Here is a 26,087-nt window from a genome sequence, read left to right on the forward strand (position 1 = left end):
AAGGATGGAGGGGGGGGGGGGGGGAAGGTATATGATGATCAGGAATATGGAAAGGATTCATCAAAGATTTTATACCCAGAGAAAGCAGAGAAGAACACGACGTCAGACGACATTTTCTATTATAAATATATATATATATTACTTCTTGGTTGGTTTGAGGGTTAGAGTATTCTGTTGCTTTCGTAGCGGGCATGGTTAGTTAGCGGTAGGAGTTTGGGAGGGATGGGTAGGGGAGATTAAATGAATTGAATACAGATGTTGAGAACAATCCTAACGGGTTGTCTTTGTGTGATGACTGTGGTGACAGATGCGGCTTTGGGGGAGGGATGAGTTGATTTGAAGGGGTTAGGGTTGACGGTTGAGTTACGGTGTAGGGTTAACTGTTGAGTTACGGTATAGGGTTGGGCGAGGGCAGATGAAGTCGGTGTGTTGAAGTCGACCTGCCAGTAGAAGCCTTTTTTTTATATATATAAAAAATGGAGACATCAAAAACAGGTGACTGCATATTTTCTCTTCATCTGAAAACCTGCACCAAAGCCACAAACAACGTTGAGGTCACCGTTGCAAAAACCACAACTCGCTGAAGTGAGGGGCGGCGATTTCCTGTCCAATTTTCAGCCCCACACTTTTGAATATCCCAAAAATTTGGTCAAGCGAACCTTCCTGTCCTTCCACACCCCACCACTTGTCAACCGTCCACCACCACAAAACAACGCGTGCAACCGGCGAAACCGACCTGGGACGACCGACTTTTTCTCGAATTTATCACACTTCCGATCTCCCTCTTCCAGCAGATCGCAAAATCAGTCAAAATGGCCGCGCAAGCTAAGTGAGTCTTACCACACCCCACAGCCACACCCACCACTTGTGTGCCCTTTCCCCTAGGGTCCTTACTAACTCCCACCACCAACCAGGCACGACTGGGCCGACGACGACGACCTCGACGAGCTCACCACCGCCGACCTCCCCCCCCCCCAGAAAATCCAAAACAAGGACGGCTCCACCACCATCATCGAGTACCGCTACAACGACCAGAACCAAAAAGTCAAGACGACCCGCCGCATTCGCTACATCACCCACCGCGAGGTCGTCAACCCGCGCGTTGCCGAGCGCAAGGCCTGGGCCAAGTTTGGGCAGTCGGCCAAGGACGGGGCCGGGCCGGCGCCCGACACGACGAGCGTGGGGGAGAATATCATCTTCCGGCCGAGTATCAATTGGAGGAAGGATGCGAAGGATGAGAGCAAGGATCCGAATGCGCAGGCTATGAAGGATAAGTTGAAGGATAAGAAGGTTAAGGTATGTGAATGGGCAGTGGTGGTTTTGTGGTGTTTTCGGGGGGAAAGGAGGGAGGGGGGCCTCAGGGCGAGTGTCCGGCGGGTTGGGAGTGACTACTGTTTGCCAGCTGGTTGAGGTGACTGGTTAACTTGGCCATGAGCTCTTATCGATCTTCGCGATGAGTGGCTGTGGTTAAGTCTGTTCAGAGTCGAGTCGCCTCGCTGGCTGGCGTGACGGAGCTTCTTCCTGTTGGGACTGAACACAGGAACTGGTGGATGGCGGTGTTTACCCCTTTCCCCCCCTTTTTCAGGGACTGGTGGAAGCCAGTTACCTCCCACCCCCCTCCCTTTTCCCCTTTCCCCTTCTCCCCTTTCCCCTTCTCCCCTTTCTTCAGGCACTTGTGGATGCTGCTTTCCTCGTCTCCCTTTTTCTTGGCATCGATGGATAAGTTTGATGATCATGTCAAGGGGAGAGAGGGGCACATATCGACATTTGCAATGTCGAGCAGGAGACGCCTGGAAGTAGTCTTTCCACTTCAAGAAACGTCAGACGAGCTCATGATTATGAATTTTGCGAGACTAATTTGCTCGGTAGTGTCGTATTTGCAACGGAGAGCATTTCACGGCGAGATGTCCCTACAAGGATACGATGGCCCCTATCGGCGAGGCTGCTGGCGCGGATGTGGCGGCTGGGATGGGAGACGATGCTGGGGCTGGGGGAGCCGGTCCTGGGGGTGCTGGGGCGCCTGGGACGGGGAAGAAGGGAAGCTATGTACCGCCTGCGTTGCGTGGTGCTGGGGGTGCTGCCGGGACGGGAGTGGGCGAGAGAATGGGTGGGAAGTATGGCGAGAGGGACGACTTGGCCACGCTCAGAGTTACCAACGTAAGTTTACTGTTAACGTGGGAAACCAGAAGCGGAATATCTGCTGACACAGGCAATGATAGGTCTCCGAGATGGCGGAAGAGAACGAGCTGCGCGATATGTTCGAGCGCTTCGGTCGGGTTACTCGCGTCTTCTTGGCCAAAGATCGCGACACTGGTCTGGCCAAGGGCTTCGCCTTCATCAGTTTCGCGGACCGTGGTGACGCTGTTAAGGCTTGTGCCAAGATGGACGGTTTCGGTTTCAGGCACTTGATTCTCAGAGTCGAGTTTGCGAAGAAAGCTGCGTAAAGTGGTTAGCCAACTGGTATCGACTTTTGGGAGGGTGTAAGAGGGGGTTTACTCTGGGATGGGCTTGGTAGCATGGGGAAAATAGACTGAGGATTTGTCCTATGGGCATAATTGATGTTTTGTTATGCTAAAAGCCTTGTGTGAATTCATCAAGCGTTAGGTATACTTGAAAGCACGGGAGGGGAATGCAGTGTGGTGTGTACATCGATCGTGGGTATCAGATGTGTCTTCCATTATAACTATCAGGTCTCCATCTTGAACGGGCAGGCAATTTCATCTTCTGTGCCTTCATTGACTCAACGAGTGTCTGGCAAAGACACAAAAAGACAAGCTTTTTCAGCGCCAACAAGAAGCACCTTTCATACAGCATTCATAGCCCCCGTTTAGACTCCCATGCAGGTATCCATCGCTGCCTCCAAACAACCTAGTAATAGGTCTCCGTCTTACTTTGTTCCTTGCGGTGCCCGCTTTTGCTGGTTCTTGTTCGTGTCTCATCCGTCATTAATTGTGTAATGTTGATAGGGGTGTCAAGGAAATAGCAGTGAATGTCTGCCGCTTCTCTGCGGAGTTGCAAGTGTGGTGTATGTAAGCAAAGGGAAATAAATAGAAGAGAGTGTTGTGCAATGTGTCGCCGGTCCATCTCGAATGATGAATCCTGTTCTGTCCAGGGCTTTACTGCCTCCCCTTCCCCTTTGCCCGTCCCTTCCCCTTCCACCGCTTCGTCTGAACCCTCTCATCAATCGTGTCCTCCTCCTTTGGCGTAGGGAGCTCCTTTTCCACCATCACCTCTGTCTGCTTTTCCCCGTCACCAATCTCGACCTCGTTGTCACTGATGACGTCTTCCTCTTGCCTGTATCCCTGGTCGCCACCCTCTGCTGTGCGCGCCCTTTCCAAGCGGTCGCTGTCGACTGGACTCCTTTCTACCCTCCCCTCTTTTTCTGTTCTCTCCTCCAGCTTCCTCTGTTTTTCTTGCTCCTTTGCAGCTTTTTTCTCCTCTCTGCCAGCCTGCCACTTGTATTTCTTTTCTTTGGCCACGTAGGCGGATGACTTTACAACACCTAACATGAGTCGGATCCCAAGAGCGAAATGAAGCCAGGCTTGTCTGAGATGGTCTTTTGACTCGGCGTAGTTGGCGCGGGCGGCGGCTGCTCGTTTGCGGGTGCGGTAGGCTTTTTCGGTGCGGGAGGCTTGTTTGAGTTGGGCGGAGATCTGGCGGGTTTGGAGGGCTAGGGCGGCCTCAGTGCCGGAGGTTCCGGCTGTCCCGGGGCGTTGACGGGTTTTGGGGATGTGAGGGGGGGAGATGGGGGGAGGGTGGAGGGGATGCCGGCGGGGAGGGGAGGGGGAGGGTTTGGATTGGTAGTTTGGGGGTTTGGGAGGGGGGAGGGGGAGCGGGATTGGGGGGGTGAGGAAGGGGAGGGAGGGAGAAGGGGAACGGGAGGGGAGGGAGGAGGGGGGGATGGGGTTTATTGTTGAGGGGGGTGGTTGGCGTCTGCGGAACATGGTGGTGATGATGTGAGGTGCTGGTGCAAGTCGAGTAGGTTCCAGGGATGATGGCAACCTGGTTGGACGGAGCGATGAGAGCAGGATGATCTGCGAACTATGTGTTGATTTATATGATCACTTGGAACAGAAGAAGCAAGGAGGGACCAAAAGGCTGATGGGAAACACCGTGGCGCTTGATTTATATCTTCATTGTCCACCACATATGTCGTGCCCCTGACATCGCGGTGACACCGAAAACGACCCTGCTATCCACACAACGCTAGACACGTCTGTCAATCCTCCGATAGTTCATCCCATCATGAACGCTCAAGGAAACCCTAGAGGGATCGAATTCATGCGGTTCTTCATGCTGACCCCTGGCGGTTAACCTCGTCGTCCTCAGTTTCAGCTGCCCGCCGGGTGCCCGCCAGGTGTAACACTGGCAGAGCATGAGAATCCAATCAAATCAATGGCACCTCACAACCCGGTACTTGCAGCCCTTCATCAGGCCAACGAGGATGGAATTAGCAGAAGTTGTGCAACGTCAAAACGACCGGTTCCTGCCTTGCCACACCCACCCTCCAAGAGAAAAAAGAACCCGGAAATCTGGAAAGGGGTGCGTGATATGGAACCGCCATCAGCGGGCAGAAAGCCGTGGTGGTCCCCAGAAACCGTTGGAAACAAAACAAAAAAAATAGATGCCAGATGGTGTCAAAACAGATTCAACCCCACGTTGGGCCGGGGTTTATTTACTAGTATCGATAATCGCCAACGATAAACCAATTGGAAAAAGCCGTTCGTCCCTATCTGCGGGTACGCTGAAGTGTCCGCTCGCTGCCGACTGGTCCAGCAGAATCGTCAAAGGTCCCCTACAAACCCGCGAACCCACAAAGCTCAAGCAGAGCCAGAGGGAAGTGCATGTGAAATAAAAGCAGGAACCCCAGACTTTGAAGCGACGGGGCGGATCTATCTCCAAGACCATCATCTCCAAAACAGCAACTGCCGGCGACAACCTGGGATTTCTGTGACATCAGACTGCAAAACCTGTTCCCCAGCAAAAGACCAAACACAAAGCCGATAGGCCAGACCCTCGGGGATACCACCGGCATAGCCTGGAACAGAAAACTGTCTACCACACCGCGTGCAGACACGGCACAGCAACACCCAACCTAAATTGTTCTTGGCATGGGAACGTGGGCGGTTTGGTTTGTCTTTGCCATCACACGACCAACCCTTTGCTTCGAACTCGCTCTCTTTTTGCCCCTCCCTCCCTCTTCCTCACCTATAACCTCGAACCCCCATCTCAACCCTCACACCACAAACTCGGTGATGGTCTCGGGGCCAGGAAAGCTCAACCTTGGTCTCTGCTTGTAAATCGGTCTTCAACACCGACGACAAACGCCGAGGGAAATCAGTCATGAGCACAACTACTGCCATTGATGACCCTGCGGGGCTCAAAACCACACGCCAACGCAACAACCAACCCCAACAGTCGGAGATCCCCTTGCCCTCGCCGTCCATTAGTGATGTCGACTCCGACTCGAACAAGGGCGATGACCACCGAGACGCCCATGTGAAAAAGGCATACGGCCGAACTCCAGATGGAACGGGTATGCACACTCTACTCTCTCCGTCCCAAGTCTTTCTCTCCCAGGAGGCCCAACTCCTGGACCCCTCTTCCCCTAACCTGCCCTACTGCAAGGTGCTGTAAGCTGTTTAAAAAAAAAATAGGATGCAAGTGCTAATCATGACGACCATCCGTAGTCTTCGTCGTGCCCGAGACCCATGACATGGTCTCCCAATTATTAGACCCTCGCGAACCCAAGAACCTGTCCGATTACATTGTCCTCGGTGTTCTCGCCCTGCATATTTGGCTCGCTTGGGCTGTGCCAGCGCCCTATAACAAGTACCTGCTCGGATTTGCGTTTACCTTCTGGAGACTTGCATACAATGCTGGGATCGGCTATCTGTTGACTGTTCAGTCAAAATACACTCTCCTCGTCACCTGGGCTCGTCGGTTAAGGGCTTTTGAACAACCCGCCACCAACCCGCGGCCATGGCTTTACAACCTCCTCAAGACGGAGCTCGAGACCAAGATCCCTAAGGACTACAAGATGGATGAGGCTCCGATCGAGTACAACACCTGGCTTGCTTTCCGTCGCATTGTCGATCTGATCCTGATGTGCGACTTTGTGTCGTACTGCCTGTTCGCCATTGTCTGCGCCCATACGCCTGAGGATGAGGGGTTGGGCATGCTTCTTGGCCGTTGGGTCGGGGGTATTGCGCTTGTTGGCTTCAACCTTTGGGTCAAGCTGGATGCGCACAGAGTGGTGAAGGACTATGCCTGGTACTGGGGCGGTAAGTGAACTTGCGCTTGGACATGAGGTTTGCAGTTGGTTTGCTGACTGCCTTCTAGACTTCTTCTATCTGATCGAGCAGGAACTGACTTTCGATGGCGTCTTCGAGATGGCCCCCCATCCCATGTACTCCATTGGCTACGCTGGATACTACGGCATCTCGATGATGGCTGCTAGCTACGATGTTCTCTTCATCTCTATCGCTGCCCACGCTCTCCAGTTTGTCTTCTTGGCCTTTGTCGAGAATCCTCACATCGAAAAGACCTACAACCCGCCACCCCCACGTCTCCGTGCCGAATCCGAGATTGGCAGCCAGACCGAGGCCGATGCTTTGGTCACCAAGGAGCTTAACGGGAACTCTGATATCCCCCAGCCTGTTCACAACATGATTGGAAGCTTCGATCTCTTCAGAGTGACCGACGCTTCCTCTCTCATCATCGTTGCCTGCTTCATCGCCTTGACGGTTGTCACTCCCACTACCGGCACTTACCAGACTCTGGCTGTTGCGAACGCTATCTTCTGGCGTCTCTGGTACTCTGTTGGTTTGGGCTACCTCCTGAAGAAGCAATCCGAAAAGAAGATGTATACCAGGCACTTCCTCAAGTTTGGCGAGAGCACCGGCGAGGCCTGGAGACAGTGGAAGGGCCTGTACCACATCAGCATGATTCTCTGCCACGTCTCGTTCTTGACCGCCTGCTGGAAGATGTACACCTACCCTGAGGATTGGAGCTACGGTTCTGTTCTCCTGAAGCATGTGATTGGTGTCAGTCTGATTGCTCTTCAGCTTTGGACATCCTCTAGCATCTACGAGTCTCTTGGCGAGTTTGGCTGGTTCTATGGTGATTTCTTCTTCGAGAGCCCCCGCCCACCCACGTACAACTCCATCTACCGTTTCCTCAACAACCCCGAGCGTGTGCTTGGTGCTGCTGGTTTCTGGGGCTTGGCTCTCATTACCTGGAGCAAGGCTGTTTTCGTCATGGCGCTTGTCAGCCAGCTTTTGATGTTGGGATTCATTTCGTTTGTCGAGAAGCCTCACATGCAAAAGATCTACGGCCAGAACCTCCGCAAGGAGGCCGGTCTTACCAAGTTTGTCAAGAAGTCCCTTCCCGCTCCTGTCAAGAGATGGCAACAGGGTGTCGACAAGGTCCTCGATGAGACCAAGCACTTTGCTGAGGACTTCATTGATGCCGCCCTTACCAGACTTTCTGCCGGCTCTTCCAACTTCGTCAAGGACACCACCGCTCTCTTCCACAAGCCCCTCCGTCTCTCTATCAACCGTATCGACCGCGATCTTGCTGGATATGACCCCAAGCACTACAAGCTTTCCGTGGAGGGCGAGCAGCTGATTGCTCCTGATGAGAAGGCTACCCGGAAGGAAAGTGCCGATGCTCGTGTCCCCAAGGATGTCAAAACCAAGGTTTTCCAGTATGGCGCTCCCATTCGTGTCAAGTGGACAGCTCCTGCCAACCACAGCAAGAAGGACTGGGTTGGTCTCTACTTGGTCACCGACAACCGTAATAGGGATTTCACTGAAGTGCCATCCCTCGGCCGCTGGATCCCTACGTGCCGCGGCCAGTACGACACCACCACTGACGAAGGCATTATTTCGTATGATGAAAAGGTCGAGTCGGAAGGTGTCGAGGGCCCTCTTGTACAAGGCGAGATGGTATTCGAGGGTGACAAGCTTTGGTGGACACAGGGCGTGTACGAATTCAGATACCACCACCACGGCAAGCACAACGTCATGTCGATCTCGGAGCCGTTCGAGGTCCGCATTCCGTTGGTTGTGAAGGAGGGTACCGAGCTCACCATTGAGGAAGCCGAGAACGCCCTGCTGCCTATTGTACGGAACTGCCTTGACCGCGACCCAGAAATCGCGCCAGAGACTGTTGACGAGCCATGGGGTGCTCATGTTGAACGGGATGGCAAGTATGCCGAGAGAGTGGTGTATGCCATTCGTGAGATGTTTGCCATTGAGTTCTCGCCGGCGGTGGTGCCAGCAGATGGGAACGTCAAGAAGTTGGCGTGGAGGGTGGTTAACGGAAGAATTGCTCTTGTAAGCTTCTTTTCTTCCATTGGTCAAGCAGTGCCAGCTTGCTAACGACACTTCAACAGGCGCCATATAGTATGTCATTACAATCAAGAAGACCGCCAACACCCGTTGCCGACAGTTACAAATAAACGGGATGTTATAGTGGGGGCAGAGGATGAATCGGGTTGCACATGATGGACTTTTCTCTCTCTTCATTTTGCATGACTGGAAGAAGGGGGTTGTGATTAGACAAATTACTATCTAGATGCATGAGATACCACAGGTGTTGGGCGGTTGTTTGCACCAAAAATTGGCGTTGTTTTTGGGCTTGGGGGGGCGTGTGAAGATAGTCATGGCAGGTTACGTAAAGCTGCTCATGAATGCAGAGGAGGATGAGGGGAGAGTGAGATGAATATGCGAGATTGGATTCGGAAGGGAAATTATTAGGTAGAGCGTGGAAAACAATATGGTAGATTTGCCAGCAATGGTGTACCTTATATCATCACAATATTGCGATGGCATTTGAGGGGCTTTGTAACTCACGGTTCTGGCCAGAACCGTTGGTTTAGAGATGAGGCCTTGTGGTGATGAATACTGCTAGCAATTATGGCCAGTCAAGAACAAGTTTCATGGGCTGAACAGGAACCTACTCATTGAACGGAACGATTGCCTCCAAGCGATCCAACTTAGGGGGTGGTGTATGGATGGGTAGGTATGTATATCTTACCGATCCTGGTAAGTTGTCTTTTCAGTGTTTGTAAAGATGACATCCCTTTTGACTTGATCCGTTCTTTCTTGGTACGGGTATGGAGCCAAAGTTCTGTGCGTTAATGATACTATCCAAGCTTCCCCATAAAAACCCACAGACATTCTTTGACGGGAGGATCAGGATCTGGGGGTTGTGGAATGCTACGTGATGATGATGGACCCTGAAAGATATGGACCCTGAAGATCGTTGATTGACAGACATGTTCTGTACCTCCCTTGCTTCACATTTTGACGGAATTATAGATCTGCACAGAACTTTCGGCTAGAGGGTTGAAACGGACATGGTGAGATTATGGAGTGTACGGGTATGCATGTTGTGCAGGTGAGGCGAGACGGCTCGCCTAGAGGGAGGTATGGGGCTTATTTATAGAGTGAAGTTGAGGGGCAGAAGGGCATATATGAGATTTGGGGGCTTCAACCGGTTGTTGTGGTGATTCGTTGATGCACCATGAAAGGTGTCGCAGCAACTCGAGGGTTCAGAATTGTTGATGGGTGAGTGATGAGTAACTGGTAGCAGCACCCTCACATCCCCAAATCTACTCACATCCCTGCAATCTCATGCCCATGTTGTAGATATCGCATGTACCTGATGCTCACATTGTAGACCACAAGACGACGTCCTCGAGGTTGAGACTATGATCGTATCAAGATCACCACAAAGGTGCGTTACTACATGCCCCTGGGCAAATAAATGCGGGGGAAAAAGGGCCAGGAACCAGGTCCGGGGTGTACGGGTAGTCAATGTTTCACAAACGGCTCACGTCTCATGTAATTTCCGCATATAGTGTTATACATAAATAGTCTTGCAAATTGACCAAACCATCGACAATAGAACGTCCCGCTATTTTGGTGTTTACATGGTTCTATCATATGCGAATGACTGATCTTGGTGGTGAAAGTCGTCCCTTTTTCGTTGCTCAAGTGGGGAAGCAATGCAGGGACAGGGGTTGAGATTCTGAAACGCCAAGGAACCGACGGGATATGGTGGTTTCTGGGGGTGGGATTTCAAGATCAATCGCATATCGAGCTGGTTTGCAGATCTTCAGGGTTGCTAGTGCGAAAGTTGTAGCCAAAACACTACGACGACGAGATATTATGATGGATGGGGAGATCACACCGAAAGGAAGGATATGAAGGAACGTCCAGGGACCTTCTTACTGTGATGAGAGGCTCGCTCATCGACTTGAAACATGCATCGTGGTGGAAGCGGCAGCGAATGTGTAACCCGTGCCCTATTTTGTGTCGGTACCTTGATTCGGCGAATTACACCAGGGCGGCAGTTTCATCTTTGGCCAGACGATATTGGCTGTATCCGAATGTTTGTATGGTGCGGTAAGTAAGGATGACGACGTGGTGTGTGTGTGCGAGGTGAACCGGACGTTGAGCGTGGTGAGCGGATTGGTCTGCTGGGTGTTGTGCAACATCCGAAGAAGCCTGCGTTGCTGTTTATATATCTCAAGATGGGATGTCGTTGCTAATCCCAGCCGACAGCAGCCGCCGAGAAGCAACCGCGCCGCCGACCATCAGACGTTTAATTCTCGTTCTTAGTTTGCCGGTGTGGTATCGCAATGGAAATGCTGGCCAGAGGCACAGTCCATCAGATGGGAAACACACTGTTCACCCAGCCCCGCCGTCGTCGTCTATTGATCCCACTGGACAAGCAACCTAGACATGGTCAGCAAATGTGGCTGAATAGAACGCAGTGCTGGAACATGGAAGCGTTGCAGTCAAGGCGGCTGGCTCGGGCCCCATATGCAAATATCCTTCTTGCAGGCCATCTGCCGGTGCCGCCAACAGCGTTGCCAGCAACAAAAGCACCAGGACTTGCTGTCCGTCAGCCCTCCCAGGAACTCGGGTGTGCAACATCACGTCTGCGTGTTCGTGGCACGACATCAAGCACATCCAGTAAACTAGATGTCTTCATCACCGGTCAACCCCAGTCTGGCCCTATTGTCGGCGGGTACGGCGTTGTATGCTGTAAATCATGGCTGTCGATTCGTCCAAAGCTGTGAGGAGAAAACAGCCTGGCCACTGACATAAAACCTTTCGGAAAGGATTCGGGCTGCTCTGCCGAAGTCGCGAGAGGTGAGGGTTGGACAAACAAGCTCAGATGGCGGAGCAAGGATGAAAGAACAGTGATTAGCTACGCAGAAAGCCGAAATGAATACAAATGCATGTTGAGGGGGAGAGAGAGAGATGCTCTTGACATAGGTACTAGATATGGTGAAGTCGGATGGATTGTAGCCAAGACGTAATTGGTTCCCATATGACCCCTGTAGGCTGCCCCTGACCTCCACTAAACCCTCCCACTAAACCCCTGGGGCTTGGCCCGTTCTCAACAGGGTCATCACTTTCCATTCACAACTACTGCCATTTCCTTGAGCTCTCCCTCTCCCATTTCCAGCTGCTGGAGCATGCCCTGGCCGGCGGTTGCGACAATTGTGTCCAGTTTGTGCTTCGTGCTCACCTCCCTCCTCTCACCGCGCTTTTGCTCGCTCAGACGCTCTCTATCATTGCGGCCGTCCCACAGCCAGCCATTTCTCAGCTGTCCTGCACCTCACCTGCACCCATCTGCAAACTGCCAGACCTACCGATTGCTCCACTTCCCCTGCAACGGGCGCACTTGTCCAGGACCTGGCGACTCTCCGTGCCCGCACTTCTCCGCCGAGAGCGACAAGTCAGCCCGACGCTCCCATCTTTCCATCGCCGTCGCCCCTCTCCGAGCCTCTCTGGACTCGTCCGTTCTTGTCTAAGTAATCCTTCTCTCCCCCGACCGACTGTCGCCTGTCGCCGGTGCCATCCTCGGCATTGACACTGTGCCCTCGGTCTGCCGGCACGAACCGTCGATCCTCACGTCCAACAAATAATTCCCAACGCTCGACGACCCTTTCACGGCGGTCTACGAATATATACTCACGAACGAACAACGGGCCGGCCTTTGCCTTTGTTGACCCCTCCACACTCCCGCCTCGGCCGTTGCAAGAAAACACGATCGGACAGATACTCCTTTTTTTCTTCTATCTTTTTTGATTTGTTTTTTGGATTGTGACAAGTGATCCTGTTTATGCGATACTCGGGTGCTGTTGGCTGCCATCCCACCGCTCTGCCTTGATCGTACTTGATGCTTGAATCTCCATCACCTCGGGCCACCACCGAGAGAACGCAACAAAACAAGAGAAACCATATATAACATAGCCATGGATGACTATCTGGATAGCCCCATGGAGACGGAGGATGTCTTCCCCTGCAAAGGGTGCGGAGAGGTAGGTTTCGCTTCCGCCTTGAGCTCGGAGTCTTGGCCACGTCTAATACATGACAGATCCTCGAGGAGGGCAAAGCCTTTGAATTGGGTATGATGTTCCAACTCTGTAAAGGGGCTCGGATGGTGCTGACACTTTGCGCTACAGCTGGAAACCGATGGCATCTTGACTGCTTTCGTTGCAACACATGTAACACGCTACTCGACTCGGATGCGAACCTGCTTCTGCTTGGAGATGGTTCCCTCATCTGCAACAACTGCACCTACAGCTGCAGCGCTTGCAATAATAAGATTGAAGACCTTGCCATCCTAACCGGAGACCAGGCTTTTTGTGCAAGCTGCTTCCGCTGCAGGAACTGCAAGAGGAAGATCGAGAACCTGCGATATGCCCGCACATCACACGGCATCTTTTGCATGAACTGCCACGAGTCCCTCATGGCAAGACGACGCAAGAAATCAAAAGCAGCAGCTCAAGCAAAACAACGAGAAAAGGATGCGTCGCCCATGATCACAGACAAGTCCCTGCCCGCCTTGCCGCCAAACGCCGTCCCTCCTATAGCGTTCTCGGGCGATAGGGCAACCCCCGACTCCGACACGCCTACCGAACTGTCGCCGCGTCCTCGTAATGCATATGGCGGCATCAACGAGTCGTCTTCGCGCAGCGTCTCGAGGAACGAGCTTTCTCCCGAACGAACCCAAGACTCTTCGAAAGAGCCATCGCTTGCGCCACCTCAGCAAAACTATCGGAACAACCGAAACTCAACCATTCTTTCTGGCGATATGAACATTGGAGATGGCGAAGGATTCTTCATCCCGGTAGCGCTGGATCCCAGCCCTGCCCCTTCACTGACGCCACAGTCCATGTCCGATACTTTTACCGACTCGAGCAGGAGGAAACAGGAGAGAGATTACTTCAGTGCACCGAAGCCAAGTCCATCCCAGGACAAGAGATCGGAATCCGCAGCATCCACGCCCCATATCGCTTTCCAAGAAAAAGGCAGACAACCGTCGTCCGACTATGAAGTACCACAGTACGAAAGACCAGCGAGGAAGCTTTCGAAGCGGAACGGCAAACCCCAGACATCGCCAGGAATTGGCGAGGAAAGGAGGCCTTCGAATGGGAGGACACCCACAAACGATGAGTTCAAACTGCAGGACGCCCCCAAGAGCAAAAAGCTTGTCAACTCCAGGAGTAATTCTTTGTCAGGTGGTTCTATCGACGCTTCAGCTCCCACAAGACCACCGCCAGCACCGTCCAGAAACAGGGAACCGCTTTCAAACACTGCGAACAACAACTCGCCGTCTCCTTCGAATTTGTCCGAAAGAGTTACGCCTCCCCGAGCTTCTCAGGACTCCCGGTTGAGGGACGAAGATGCTATCCGGCCATCGATAGATTCACTGTCCAACAGGTCAGATCTTTCTGGGCCCAAGCCGGTAGCGCGCAAAGAAGTACCACAGCCACCACCTCGGAATGGCGAGCTACAAGTTCGTCCAGCGGCTCCCGAACAAAAACTAAGCGACACCTACATGCAACCACGGGCAGCTCCACCACCGCCGCCGTCGCAGGCTGGGCAACGAACACCTAGGGGATCTGTGAGCTCAGTGAATGAGGAAGGGAAGGTATCACCCAAGTTGCCGCGGTGGAGTGCTGGTGGCGACTTCAGCATGGATGAGGACATGGCTAGAATCCTTGGTACCGACGAGGGCTCTTCATCTATACTGCGCCGTGTGTCCAATGCCGTTCGTCACGGGCGACATAATAGTGCCGAAACCACTACCCACCAGACGAGGGTCGGTCACAGCAGGAGCGTCAGCGAGACGACTCGAGGCACCACTTCGCCCCGTTGGCCTAGAACGCCAATTGCTGAAGACCCAACGAACGGTGGCCATGTTCCCGACATCAGCAGCCCGATCTCGCTCTCCGGAGCTGCACATGATGATCCAATGTTCCTGAAGCGGCAGCTCAGAAACTCGGAGCAGCGCGTTGCAGAGCTCGAGCGACAGTTCAACACCGAGAAGGATCTCAAGAACTTAAACAAGAAACTTGTGGAAAAGAGAAAGACTGTGTCTGTTCTTGATACCCAGACAGAGATTATGATCCGGCAACTTGAGGTTTTGGCCGGTTATGTGGAGCGGGCAAAGAAGACGAGCGAACCCCTGGATCCCCGGGAGCTGGAGGAGTCTGCCATCAAAGACTTTGTGCAAAAGCTGGAGAAGGTCAAGCAAAACATGACGGCAGCGATCGAGCAACTCCACGCTGAGCGGGATGACCTGCTCGAGGAAAGGAATCAAGCCATTGCCGACCGCGACCGCGCCCTTCTCGAATTTGAGCAGCTTTCGTCCAAGAATGCGCAGTTGGCTGATCTGAACAACGATCTTACACACCAGATCCAAGAGAGGTTCAAGCAGCAGATCAATAATGGTGATCTCAAGATGCCTCCAAATGGTCTTGGCATCTACAGCCATTCCAAGGGCTCCTCCTCGGTCAACTTGGATACCGCCAGCATGCAGACTGGAACCACCCTCATGGGCACTGATGCTGAGGAGCCCATCCTTGAGGGCCCAACAGTGGTGAATATTCGCAAGGGTCAAGTCAAAAAGTTCAACTGGAAAAAGGGATCAAGCAAGGTTGCGCACAACATCACGAAGGGCATCAACCGTGCGGCAGGTGCCTTCCAGGCACAAGAAGGCAATCCTCGCATTGGCGCCCCTCAGACGCTGAACAGCGACAGCATTGGCATCCCGTACAACATGACGGTCGCTCAGGTCGAGTCACCAGTCACCACGATCCCGCCTCCACCGCCACCTATGGGCGTGAACAGAGTCAACACCGACCAGCGTCAAGGTTTTGGCTTCTTTGGCAAGAAGCAGCAACAGCAGGCAATGACCAAATCCCAGTCCATGAACAATGTCCCAGCACCGGCAGCAGCCGAAGCACCAAGCACGTTGTTCGGATCGGAACTGGTCGAGAGGGCGGATTATGAACGCCGTCAGATACCCAACGTCGTCACGCGCTGCATTGAGGAGGTGGAGCTGCGGGGCATGGACATTGAGGGTATCTACCGGAAAACGGGCGGCAACTCGCAGGTCAAGATGATACAGGAAGGGTTTGACAAGAATGGGGACTTTGACATTTCGGATCCCGACTTGGACATTACGGCTGTGACGAGCGTGCTGAAGCAGTATTTCCGGAAGTTGCCGACGCCGCTGTTGACGTTTGATGTTTATGAGAGGATTTTGGAGAGCAACAGTAAGTTTTTTCTTGGGCTCCTTACAGGGAGAGGTAAATGCTGACAGTGGGAAAAGCAATCCAAGACGAGAGCGAGAGGTGCGCGCACATGAGGAGGACGATTAATACGCTGCCGCCAAAGCATCGGGACTGTCTGGAGTTTTTGATGTTTCATCTTGCTAGGGTGGCCAGTAGGGAGAGGGAGAATTTGGTATGTGATTATTCTTGGTTTGTTTGCTTGAATGTGGTGGCTGACGGAGAATGTGTAGATGTCCCCCAAGAACTTGGCCGTGGTGTTTGCGCCGACGATTATGAGGGATCACAGTCTGGAGAAGGAGATGACGGACATGCATGTCAAGAATTTGGCGGTGCAGTTTTTGATTGAGAATAGTCATGTTATTTTTGGAGAGGCTTGAGTGGGTGGGTGGTGAGAGGGGGAAAGGGAGAGGTGGTGGTGGGGTTGTTCTTATTTAGCGACAAGAGAAGGAAGGGTGTTTGAAGTAGTGTTGTTGTTGCTATTGATTTTTATTTTTTTTTACTTGATCCTACGGAGCCCCCAAGAAAAGGGGGGAGGAGTGTTATGAGGAGTTTGTGTATAAGCCGGCCCCTGCTTTGAGTCTGAGGGAAAGATGGGTAGGGGGGGGGGTTGTTTCTTTCAATTTTTCTTGAGTCTTTTTTTATTCTAGGACGTTTTTTTAAATGGGTTTCTCAGCCGGCATGGGCGAGCAGCACTACTTGATTAGCAGGCATGAGCATTGCGAGAGGCGTGGTTTGGGGTATCTAGGGGAGGGAAATATCACGCTAAATTTCATGGTCAACATGATCGTATCTCGAGAGTGACTTTGTCAACGTGCTCATGAATGCTGAGCGATATCAAATGGGATCAATAAACCATATATATATAACTATACACTTTCCACCTCCAAGAAAAGGGCTTCGGTACAACAAACGGGGTAGACACTCAAAGCAAACATGTAAAAATAGAATAAAATTCTCCTCCCCCTTCGCCTTTTCCCTCTCTCAGCCTTGCTAATAATATTGTCCCCCCCCTCATCACAATGTGTGTAGGTGGCCAATCTTGTTGAGCCCCTCCAATTCATTCCCCTTCCCTTCCTCCCTCATATAAGTTCAAATTCCTAGGTAAACAATAGTCCATTAATGCAGGAACTTTTTGTGTCCTCTCCCTTCCCCCCCAGTCACTCCCTCCCATTTTCGGAAAACAGGCTTGTAGGTGAACAGGTTCTAGAAAAGTTCGTGCGTAGGTGTTTGTGAGTAGCGCGTCCGTGTCGTGTCGTTATAATAGCCTATTTCGCTCCTGGCTCAAGTAGAATGTTGCCCAAGTCCCTCAGAAAATCCCAGACGCGATTGAAAGTGAAGAAGAAAATGAAATCGCGATAACGCCGTCGAAAAGATCATACATGCAGCCTTTGCGTTCCTCATAACAAGCGAAAAACCCAAGCCAGAGAAAACATCAATTAAGTGAAATTAGAAGGTGTCCTGTCCTTGCCGAAAGAAACTGGGGACAAAGCTGTAAGATGACACACTGGATCGTGGAGGTCTAGCGGAATTCTATGCTTGGGAAAAGCTTTCGACTCAGCTTGTTGATGTGGAATTCGTACACGCCACTCTCGGCGCCGACGAACCTGTTGACAGACAGTCAGCATGAAGCCATAACAAGACACCCGAAAAGCACAACTTACAAGACCTCACCGTCCTCGCTCCACGACAAGCCAGCTGTGTCATAGGGTTCCGGCCGGATATGGGACGGCACAATGGACCCAAACATGCGCCTCGTCGGGCTTTCCTCCAGCTCTCGCATCAGGTACGCTGCTCTAATACGCCGTTGCAGGTCAGTAAACGGGGCATCCTCAGAAGAGCTTGTGGTAGGGACATCCGCTGCGGTGAGCAGAGAAACAACAAGTTGGGGTGAGGGGCCGCCGTACAATGCCTCCACGTTGTCCCATCTGCTCGCAGAGGAAGCCGGGTTCGCGTTGGCCATCAGCCGCGCCACCAGCGCCCGCCGATCCGAAGTATCAATTCGAGAACCTGAAACAGGAGGACGCGACGAAAGGGGTGCTGCATACCGCCGTCTCTCTGCAATAAAGCTGCCGCCGGTGGCAGCAGCAGCAGTGTTGCTGGTACTGCTGTAACCTTCCCGCGCCGTGCGTGTCTGCTCCTCGCGCATGCGCAGGTTGTCGCGAAGCCGTTCCCTCTGGTCGCGAACGTTCCCAAGGAGATCGTCAACGGCACGAGAAACGCTCGCGCTACGGTCTCGTGTTCTCGCGGCACCAGGAGTCAAGGATGATCGTGAGCCTCGCTCAGCCCATGGGGATCTGCTGGTGCCCGTTCCGTTGCCCGCTCCGCTCCCAGCACCAGTACCAGTCACCGTCCCCGTCCCCGATCCGCTACCGGTACCGCTTTCATTGGCACCGCCGCTGTTCGATGTTGCCCTCGGAAAACTGGTCGACGACCCCCACCGTTCAGAGGCCCGCCGGCCACCGTCCACTGCTTCTAGGGCCACCATCTCACGCCTTCGGCTACCTTGAATGGCTTCCAGAACAACCGTCTCTTCAGGTGTTAATGGTATGTTGTATCTCTCCAATGCTTCTCGTACATCTGGTCTCCGGCCCTGCCGCTCGCCAGCCAAGTCCAGGGTGCTGGAAAAGTTAGAAAGGATGTCACCTCTCTCACGCCGGAATTCCTCAATCAGACGAGGGTCAATAGTGTCTCGGTCCACCACCGGCAAGTGCTCAAAGTCATCGTCCTGGTCCAGGTACAGAATCTGCCTCTTGTCAAACCCGGTACGAATGTCTGCGATGCCTACCCTGCCCCGGTCCTCGGTCCAAGCCAGCAGATCGATAGGGCCTGGCGCAAAGGCCATATCACGCACGGCACCAAAGTCCTGGTTTGGTCGTGACGTGGTAAAAACAGCGCATACGGGATCGGCGGTTGCTACGTCGAGTGCCGCCACATCGAATACTGAGATGGTTCCGTACTGGGTTCCCACCGCAAGGTATCTACCAGTACTCGAGAAACACAGCGCAAAACTGCCCCTGTTGTTCTGTTAGTACACACTCAAAGGCTCATGAATAAGGTTGGGTCTCGACCTGTTGTCTGATCGGTCATCCTTGCTCTGGCTCTCCAACTGGATCTTTCTACATGGCGTCCACTCGTACAGCGGCTGGCCCGAAATGGATAAGGAGACGCCTGCGGCTTGTGACTTCTTCAACCTCCTCTTGTGGATATAAAGATAGGGGTCGTCGCTAATGGCACACAGAAGCTGTCCGTCCGGGGAAATGACGGCGCGGTTCATAAAGTCGGGGTACTTGATTTCGTCGAGTGTCTCCATATTACACAGACTGGCAACAATAACGGTGCTATCGTTGTTGGCCAGAACGGCAACGCCCTCGTCGTAAGCCCCCTTGCATGGCTTTTGCAATGTAGGTGTGAACCATAGAGTGATGCAGTTCACCCTATCTTTGCCACAATGCCTGCTCCGAGCCACTGAATTTTTGCCAGCATTCGCTCGGGTTGATCGGGACATGTCCAGCGGCATCCCAGCAGCTCGGTCGCGCAGATGTAGTTCGAGGAGTGTTTCGATATCGTCTTCGGCGCAAGGCTCGTCGACCCGGAAGGCACTGAAGGCGCCCTTCTCGCCTCCACAGCAGATCCAGCCATTGCGCGCTACCAGACACCTAGGTGGGAACGACAACCGTTTGACCGTCTCGGATTCGCCAGTCGTGGTGTTTAATCGTTGAACTGTTATGTGCCGCTCCCCCGCCACCAGCGGAAAGAAGACGGCATCTTGACCATGGACTCCAATGAGGGATCGCAATTGCCAATGCCTAGGATGTGCACAGTTGTATTAGACAGGTAGGACAAGGGCTGCTTGGGAAAAGACATTTGACATACTGCCACCGAACTGCAGTTCGATAGTGTCGTCGGGGCTTTGCTTGGATAAGATGCTCGGTGGAGTTGTAACTGCGGTTGCAGCCATCAGGTTAGCCATCGTCAAGCGCATTCTAGGTGTGTATTGGAGTTTGCCCTTACCCGTCGCGAGTGACAGCCATGGTTGCCGATGTCTTGGCGAGGATGTGCTACGGTGATGCGAACCATCCAATGGGGTGGTGGGCGATTTGGAAAAGCAAAGCAAAAGCAAGTGTCCGCTGGCGATAATGGACAAGGTTGGGAGAGGCCTCTCAGACGACAGTCGTCATTGTCGAGAAGGCGGAGTAATTGCTTGGGTACAGGGTGGCTCGAGTGGTAAAAAGGCAAAGTTGAGAGGTCGAGGTCTGAACTGCGTGCAAGCTTAATGTTGCGTGCCGCTTGCTGCTGGTGCTGCTGCTTGTGCCTGTTGCTGCGTCGAGTAAAGTATAAAGGCCCCTCGCCACAATAGGTACAACTGACTGGAAGAAAGGCAAGCCCCACAAAGATGAGGGACGGCTGGCTGGGCTAGTCTTGGAGGACAGACAATAGGCGTTAATAATAATGATGAGAAGAAGATATACAACTATGGCTTCTTCAAATACAGAGTACTAATATTCTTTGGTTGCTGGCAAAAGCCCGCAATCACCGTTCACAGGGCCAAGTACAACTGTGACGCAATCACCACCTTGGATGGTCTCCAACTGAACCGCTGCCGACAAAACAATTGATTGCGGGCTCGGACCAACAGCAGACGAAACCTCGGGGCTGCGATTGATTCTCCACCGTTCTCCCGACTGCCGTGGACAAGGCTCCATTGCGGGTGAGCGGCTTCGGAAGGTGACCCCAGTCAGCCCGGCCCTGATCGTGAAAAGCGAGCGCCGTGCCGAAAAACAGATGGGTATCACCGGTATCACCGGACCTTGTCCGCAACAGCTTGCTTCTCCTCCACACTGAGACTGAGAAACTGAGAGGGTAATCTCCAGCACAGGGATGGCAATCACGGCGGTTTCATATACCAACGAAAACAAAAAAAAAAACAAAAAAAAAAGTTCTGCGTCAAATGACTTGAAGAATAATTACACAATGGCTCGTCACGTGTCTCGCCGCCTTGTCCTCGTCTCCCCGGCTTTACGCGGGGGCATTTTCTCTAGAAATGGTCTGTGCTTTGCGGGTCCACCCGCTAGGCCGTGGGCGCTCTGCGAAATTTCCAACGCCTTCCAAGGTTCGATGACCGTGCTGCTCGAAATTTTTTGCCCAGTACAAAAGACCTTGCCTTGCCTTGCCGTCTTTTTTCCCTCCTCCCTGTTCCCCATCACCAATCCATACCCTCCCCCGCCGTCTGGTTTTTGCTTTCTGTTTCCTTCCCATCCCGTTCTCACAGGTTGTTTTGAATTGGATTCCTCAAGATGATGTCCACTCGTCTTTCCCGCGCTGTAAGTAACCCCGCATCATCCAGATATCTGCTCATCGCAAAGCTCCAAACTGCTTCCCAAGAGCTCGAGCCGCCCGCGCCAGACCACAAATTGTGCTGACCAGCCATGAATACAGCTTCCCAGAGCTTCCACAGTAGCTGCCCGTGCGGGTATGCTCAGGAGGACACCCGCCTTTGCCCAGAGGCGGTACGAGTCCACAGAGGAGAAGGTCAAGGGTGCCGTCATCGGTATCGATCTTGGTGAGTTTTTTCTCCTCCCCGACGGCTACGTCAGCAAACGGTCATGGATGCTAACAATGCGACTCTCTAGGCACAACAAACTCTGCTGTCGCCATCATGGAGGGCAAGACCCCCAAGATCATTGAGAACTCAGAAGGTGCCCGCACCACCCCATCAGTCGTTGCCTTCGCCGAGGATGGCGAGCGCCTCGTTGGTGTGGCGGCCAAGCGGCAGGCCGTTGTCAACCCAGAGAACACCCTCTTCGCCACCAAGCGGTTAATTGGTCGCAAGTTCACCGACGCCGAGGTTCAGAGAGATATCAAGGAGGTCCCATACAAGATCGTCCAGCACACCAACGGTGACGCCTGGGTTGAGGCTCGTGGCCAGAAGTACTCGCCATCTCAGATTGGTGGCTTTGTCCTCAACAAGATGAAGGAGACCGCCGAGGCCTACCTCAGCAAGCCCGTCAAGAACGCCGTTGTTACCGTCCCCGCTTACTTCAACGACTCCCAGCGTCAGGCCACCAAGGATGCTGGTCAGATTGCCGGCCTCAACGTTCTCCGTGTCGTCAACGAGCCCACTGCCGCTGCTCTCGCCTACGGTCTTGAGAAGGAGGCTGACCGCGTTGTCGCTGTCTACGATCTTGGCGGTGGTACTTTCGATATCTCCGTTCTCGAGATCCAGAACGGTGTCTTCGAGGTCAAGTCCACCAACGGTGACACCCATCTTGGTGGTGAGGATTTTGATATCTCTCTCGTCCGCCACATCGTTCAGCAGTTCAAGAAGGACTCCAACATTGATCTCACCGGTGACCGCATGGCCATCCAGAGAATCCGCGAGGCCGCTGAGAAGGCCAAGATCGAGCTTTCTTCTTCCCTCCAGACCGACATCAACCTTCCCTTCATCACTGCTGATGCCTCCGGTCCCAAACACATCAACATCAAGCTTTCCCGTGCTCAGCTCGAGTCCATGATGGATCCCCTTATCAAGCGCACCGTTGAGCCCGTCCGCAAGGCTCTCAAGGATGCCAACCTCCAGGCCAAGGACATCCAGGAGGTTATCCTCGTCGGTGGTATGACCCGCATGCCCAAGGTTGCCGAGTCCGTCAAGAGCATCTTCGGCCGTGACCCTGCCAAGTCCGTCAACCCCGATGAGGCTGTCGCCATTGGTGCCGCCGTCCAGGGTGCCGTTCTCTCCGGTGAGGTCAAGGACCTCCTCCTTCTCGATGTCACTCCCCTCTCCCTCGGTATCGAGACCCTCGGCGGTGTCTTCACCCGTTTGATCAACCGCAACACCACCATCCCCACCAAGAAGTCTCAGGTCTTCTCCACTGCCGCTGATTTCCAGACTGCCGTCGAGATCAAGGTCTACCAGGGTGAGCGTGAGCTTGTCCGTGACAACAAGCTCCTCGGCAACTTCCAGCTTGTCGGCATCCCCCCTGCCCACCGTGGTGTCCCCCAGATCGAGGTTACCTTCGACATTGACGCCGACTCCATCGTCCACGTCCACGCCAAGGACAAGTCCACCAACAAGGACCAGTCCATCACCATTGCCTCCGGCTCTGGTCTCTCCGACTCTGAGATTCAGCAGATGGTTGAGGAGTCTGAGAAGTACGCTGAGCAGGACAAGGAGCGCAAGGCCGTCATTGAGACTGCCAACCGTGCCGACTCCGTCCTCACCGATACCGAGAAGGCTCTCAACGAGTATGCCGACAAGCTCGACAAGACCGAGGCCGACCAGATCCGTGAGAAGATCACCTCTCTCCGTGAGTTCGTCACCAAGACTCAGTCTGGTGAGAGCACCGCCACCGCCGCCGAGATCAAGGAGAAGACCGATGAGCTCCAGATGGCCTCCCTTAACCTCTTCGACAAGATGCACAAGGCCCGCAACGAGGCTGGCGAGTCCACCTCCAGCACCGAGGGCGAGAAGAAGGATGAGCCCAAGGCCTAAGCGTCTTCTGTCTCTTAATCACTATACCCCACAACATATTTTCCTTTCTTCTTCACATGTCTGATTAGGTTGGAGAGGCTACTCCAGTGTATTCTTGTACTCATATATCTTGGTTTTTCGGAGGCTCGCGAGGCTTATCCGGTGTGTTTATTCATGCAGACGGCGGATGGCGTTTTGAGCATCAAAAAACTTTGGCCTGCTTTTGATTTTTTTCACTTGGGGGCAGGAATCATCTTACGAATTCTGACGACTAAGATGGGGTCGGGGAATGGGATGGGAAATTGAGGGAAGGGGTTTTCCCTCTCGGATCACAAAACAAAGAGGGTCGCATTGTGTGTATTTGTATATACACGGTCCACACACGATACCATCAAAATATAATTGGGAAATCCCCCCTCATATGTACATTAGTTGTTATGGTTTGGAAATGAATGAAGAGAGTTTTCGAATACCAAGTTTTCCACGCGCGAGTTTTGTGTGTTGTCTGTCATGTCGTCTTGGTGTGTCTACCTGTAATCGGAGCAAAAGCTTCTGGAGAGTTGTGTGGTGGATGGGCTCATGTCGTGGACGAGGTGCTTTAGGTCGTCGGGGCGTTCGAGGAAGGTGAGGAGCATGCCTGCTTCCATGTGCCTGTTTGTAAAAGAAGGGGTTAATGAGGTGTGTGTGTGTAAGGGGGAGTGGGATAGGTAGGTAGGTATGTATGTACCAAGCTACGTGGCAGTGAAGAGCCCAGATACCGGGGTTGTCGGCCAGGAAGCGGATCACGACGTGGGAGAGGCCTGGGATGGTTAGGGTGTCGCGGCGCATGGGGTTGGGGAGGTTCCATGTTGTGTAGGGGTTTGTGCCACCGGAGAACTCGCCTGGGCCCCAGGCTACAATTTGGAAGGTGTGCCCGCTGTTTTTTGGGGTTAGTGATTTTGGTGTTTGGGCTGGGGGGAGGAAGGGGGGAAGTACTGAAGATGGAAAGGGTGCTCCATTATGTCGCGGCTGTTGATTGCTATCTGGACTGTCTTGTTTGGGCCGGGGAGGAGGAGGACTTGTTGGTTGAGGGGGAAGTTGTAGTTGTTGTAGCTGCCGGGGTCGGAGTCGGAGTCAAGGGTCTGGGGGAGGGATAGCCAGAGTTGGGCGCTGTGGGGGAGGGGGGAGTAGGAGGTCTGATATTGCATAGGTAGGTACCCAGTTAGTCGTCCGTGAGCACTAGAGAAAAACGATGGAAGGGGGGACAACATACCTTGTTGATTAAGATCCTATTCACTGGCCCGGCTTGCTGAAACTGAAAGTTGATCTCGTGGGTGTTTCTCGAGGGGTGTGCCGTGTCTGGTGGGAAGGCGGCCATTTTGCGGATTGGGACGGGGAGGTTAAATGGGAGGTTGGTGCAGTTCTGTGGGATGTTCACCACCGGCTTTATGTTTTGGGGGAGGGATGAGTTGGGGTTTGGGGAGTAGGATAAGAGGGCTGTGCCTTGGTGGTTGACGCTTTCGAGTATTTCGCTCGTGTATGGGACATAAGGGAGGAAACACGATTTTGGTATAGTGGCTCTCATGACGAAAGATCCGGTGGTGGTGGAGTGAATTGGGGAGACGAGGACGGAGTACCGCTGGCCGATGTTGAGATGGATTCCTGGAACGGTGATCGGCTCGACTTCTACCCCGTCGATCTCGATGATGGTCAGGTAAGGGTGGGAGTCAATTGTGAAGTAGAGGGATGTGAAGGAGGAGTGGTTGATTAAGCGGGGGCGGGTGGTGGTGTTGGGCATGGGGGTGGTGAACTGCCTGCTGGAGGGTTCACAGATCGGGGGCATGAATGATGGCCAGGTTGACGAGGTGAGGTTGCAGTTTGTGAAGGCGGCGAGGCCGTTGATGAGGATGACGTCGGGAAGGGGTTCGACGCCTGGCATTGACGGGGACCATGCTGAGGAGAGCTGGAGGTAGCTTTCCAACAGGTCCTCCCCGTAGGCGTGGAAGCTGCCTCCCATGAAGACTGTTCTTTCTGCCGCGATGTCGACGTCAGGGGGCAGTCTCTCGTCTGGGTCGTGGACTACGATCGGTCCGTAGAGGCCGTCGGTGTATTGAACTTTGGAATGAGCGTGATACCAGAACGTGCCTCGCTGGTCGATGATTTCAAACTCGTATGTGAAGCTCTTGCCGGGTGGTATCGCACACTGAGATATCCCTGCCACGCCATCCATCCAGGTGGTGTTTCGTTGATGGATCCCATGCCAGTGTATGGTCGTGCTTTCGTCCCAGATGAGATTGTTGACCTTGACTCTCACAATGTCACCCGTGTTGACCTCGATAAGCGGCCCTGGACTTTGCCCATTAACGAGCACCATCTTCTTCCACACCCCTGACGGAGCCTCCCGCCTGCGAGTGACATCGAACTCATATTCCCTCAGCCTCTGCTTCCCAGACTCGACCTTGAAACCGGTCTGCAAATTGAGCTCAGTGGTGTTCACCAGTTTATCCAGTGGTATAGAGCTTGATAGCTTCCACGCTGCCATGATGAATGCCTTGATGAATGTCAGTAAGAAGACCAGAAATGCCCATACCAATACCCATTCAACCCCTAACAGGATTCTCCGGCATATAAGTAGCCACGTCGCCGCTGCTGGTTGTTCCTCTCTCGATGTCGATAGTTCATGGCCGGGTGTTTGCAGCTTCGAGTACTCATCGGCATCATGTTTCTCGTCCTCCACTGAAGAAATCGAGTCCCTGCCGGCATAGTTTAAATCGCGGTCCTTTTCACTGTCGAAAATGATGTTGGAAGCGGAAGGGCGCAAAAGACTTTGATCATCGTTTCCCGACATGTTGAAACCAATCACCGGAGACCATAGCATTCACGAAAACGGCTTGTCAACTGGAAAGAAATGCCTTGTCAATTTCTCTTGAAGAGACACATGGCCATGGTGTTGTCATCATCTACCATCCCTAGGTCAGCGAGCGCGACGCGAGGAATGCGCTCCCGCCCTGTTTGGCATTATCGTTCTAT

The 26,087-nt window shown here is 53.2% G+C and overlaps 7 protein-coding genes across 7 annotated transcripts; 4 read left to right on the plus strand and 3 right to left on the minus strand.

The window, feature by feature from the left end:
* Positions 1 to 399: 399 nt before the first annotated feature.
* TIF35 (translation initiation factor eIF3 subunit g) lies at positions 400 to 2,622 on the plus strand. The gene is made up of 4 exons (XM_062891948.1): positions 400 to 829; positions 915 to 1,296; positions 1,870 to 2,157; positions 2,220 to 2,622. The coding sequence occupies exons 1-4, from the start codon at positions 813 to 815 to the stop codon at positions 2,442 to 2,444; spliced, it is 912 nt and encodes a 303-aa protein (XP_062740537.1). The 5' UTR covers positions 400 to 812; the 3' UTR covers positions 2,445 to 2,622.
* Positions 2,623 to 3,116: 494 nt separating this feature from the next.
* On the minus strand, positions 3,117 to 3,944 carry QC762_602605 (uncharacterized protein; the record flags this gene model as incomplete). Its single annotated transcript, XM_062891947.1, has 1 exon — positions 3,117 to 3,944. The coding sequence occupies one exon, from the start codon at positions 3,942 to 3,944 to the stop codon at positions 3,117 to 3,119; it is 828 nt and encodes a 275-aa protein (XP_062740538.1).
* A 582-nt stretch (positions 3,945 to 4,526) lies between these two features.
* On the plus strand, positions 4,527 to 8,871 carry CHO2 (phosphatidylethanolamine N-methyltransferase). The gene is made up of 4 exons (XM_062891946.1): positions 4,527 to 5,536; positions 5,691 to 6,284; positions 6,343 to 8,339; positions 8,399 to 8,871. The coding sequence occupies exons 1-4, from the start codon at positions 5,344 to 5,346 to the stop codon at positions 8,462 to 8,464; spliced, it is 2,850 nt and encodes a 949-aa protein (XP_062740539.1). The 5' UTR covers positions 4,527 to 5,343; the 3' UTR covers positions 8,465 to 8,871.
* Positions 8,872 to 11,441: 2,570 nt separating this feature from the next.
* RGA2 (Rho-type gtpase-activating protein) lies at positions 11,442 to 16,204 on the plus strand. The gene is made up of 4 exons (XM_062891945.1): positions 11,442 to 12,346; positions 12,403 to 15,592; positions 15,649 to 15,782; positions 15,841 to 16,204. The coding sequence occupies exons 1-4, from the start codon at positions 12,281 to 12,283 to the stop codon at positions 15,985 to 15,987; spliced, it is 3,537 nt and encodes a 1,178-aa protein (XP_062740540.1). The 5' UTR covers positions 11,442 to 12,280; the 3' UTR covers positions 15,988 to 16,204.
* A 156-nt stretch (positions 16,205 to 16,360) lies between these two features.
* QC762_602580 (uncharacterized protein) lies at positions 16,361 to 20,518 on the minus strand. The gene is made up of 5 exons (XM_062891944.1): positions 19,622 to 20,518; positions 19,484 to 19,552; positions 18,679 to 19,416; positions 17,272 to 18,624; positions 16,361 to 17,214 (listed from the first exon to the last, which is right to left on the minus strand). The coding sequence occupies exons 1-5, from the start codon at positions 19,639 to 19,641 to the stop codon at positions 17,130 to 17,132; spliced, it is 2,265 nt and encodes a 754-aa protein (XP_062740541.1). The 5' UTR covers positions 19,642 to 20,518; the 3' UTR covers positions 16,361 to 17,129.
* A 171-nt stretch (positions 20,519 to 20,689) lies between these two features.
* SSC1 (Hsp70 ATPase ssc1) lies at positions 20,690 to 23,300 on the plus strand. The gene is made up of 3 exons (XM_062884090.1): positions 20,690 to 20,931; positions 21,047 to 21,170; positions 21,241 to 23,300. The coding sequence occupies exons 1-3, from the start codon at positions 20,905 to 20,907 to the stop codon at positions 23,097 to 23,099; spliced, it is 2,010 nt and encodes a 669-aa protein (XP_062740542.1). The 5' UTR covers positions 20,690 to 20,904; the 3' UTR covers positions 23,100 to 23,300.
* Positions 21,702 to 25,935, minus strand: QC762_602550 (uncharacterized protein; the record flags this gene model as incomplete). Its single annotated transcript, XM_062891943.1, has 4 exons — positions 21,702 to 23,729; positions 23,806 to 23,994; positions 24,054 to 24,253; positions 24,331 to 25,935. The coding sequence occupies 4 exons, from the start codon at positions 25,933 to 25,935 to the stop codon at positions 23,606 to 23,608; spliced, it is 2,118 nt and encodes a 705-aa protein (XP_062740543.1). The 3' UTR covers positions 21,702 to 23,605.
* Positions 25,936 to 26,087: the final 152 nt, after the last annotated feature.

The sequence above is a fragment of the Podospora pseudocomata genome, chromosome 6, assembly GCF_035222375.1.
Source record: "Podospora pseudocomata strain CBS 415.72m chromosome 6, whole genome shotgun sequence".
Classification (NCBI taxonomy): domain Eukaryota; kingdom Fungi; phylum Ascomycota; class Sordariomycetes; order Sordariales; family Podosporaceae; genus Podospora; species Podospora pseudocomata.

Coding starts and splice junctions, on each gene's coding strand:
- TIF35 (XM_062891948.1), top strand. Junction 1,297..1,869: donor TGAAGGATAAGAAGGTTAAG/GTATGTGAATGG, acceptor TTTGCTCGGTAG/TGTCGTATTTGCAACGGAGA. Junction 2,158..2,219: donor CCACGCTCAGAGTTACCAAC/GTAAGTTTACTG, acceptor AGGCAATGATAG/GTCTCCGAGATGGCGGAAGA.
- CHO2 (XM_062891946.1), top strand. CDS start 5,344: ATGAGCACAACTACTGCCATTGATGACCCTGCGGGGCTCAAAACCACA. Junction 6,285..6,342: donor CTATGCCTGGTACTGGGGCG/GTAAGTGAACTT, acceptor ACTGCCTTCTAG/ACTTCTTCTATCTGATCGAG. Junction 8,340..8,398: donor TTAACGGAAGAATTGCTCTT/GTAAGCTTCTTT, acceptor ACACTTCAACAG/GCGCCATATAGTATGTCATT.
- RGA2 (XM_062891945.1), top strand. CDS start 12,281: ATGGATGACTATCTGGATAGCCCCATGGAGACGGAGGATGTCTTCCCC. Junction 12,347..12,402: donor CCTGCAAAGGGTGCGGAGAG/GTAGGTTTCGCT, acceptor AATACATGACAG/ATCCTCGAGGAGGGCAAAGC. Junction 15,593..15,648: donor GAGGATTTTGGAGAGCAACA/GTAAGTTTTTTC, acceptor CAGTGGGAAAAG/CAATCCAAGACGAGAGCGAG.
- QC762_602580 (XM_062891944.1), bottom strand. CDS start 19,641: ATGGCTGTCACTCGCGACGG. Junction 19,417..19,483: donor CGAACTGCAGTTCGGTGGCA/GTATGTCAAATG, acceptor TGCACATCCTAG/GCATTGGCAATTGCGATCCC. Junction 18,625..18,678: donor GATGACCGATCAGACAACAG/GTCGAGACCCAA, acceptor ACAGAACAACAG/GGGCAGTTTTGCGCTGTGTT.
- SSC1 (XM_062884090.1), top strand. CDS start 20,905: ATGATGTCCACTCGTCTTTCCCGCGCT. Junction 20,932..21,046: donor CCACTCGTCTTTCCCGCGCT/GTAAGTAACCCC, acceptor CCATGAATACAG/CTTCCCAGAGCTTCCACAGT. Junction 21,171..21,240: donor CGTCATCGGTATCGATCTTG/GTGAGTTTTTTC, acceptor GCGACTCTCTAG/GCACAACAAACTCTGCTGTC.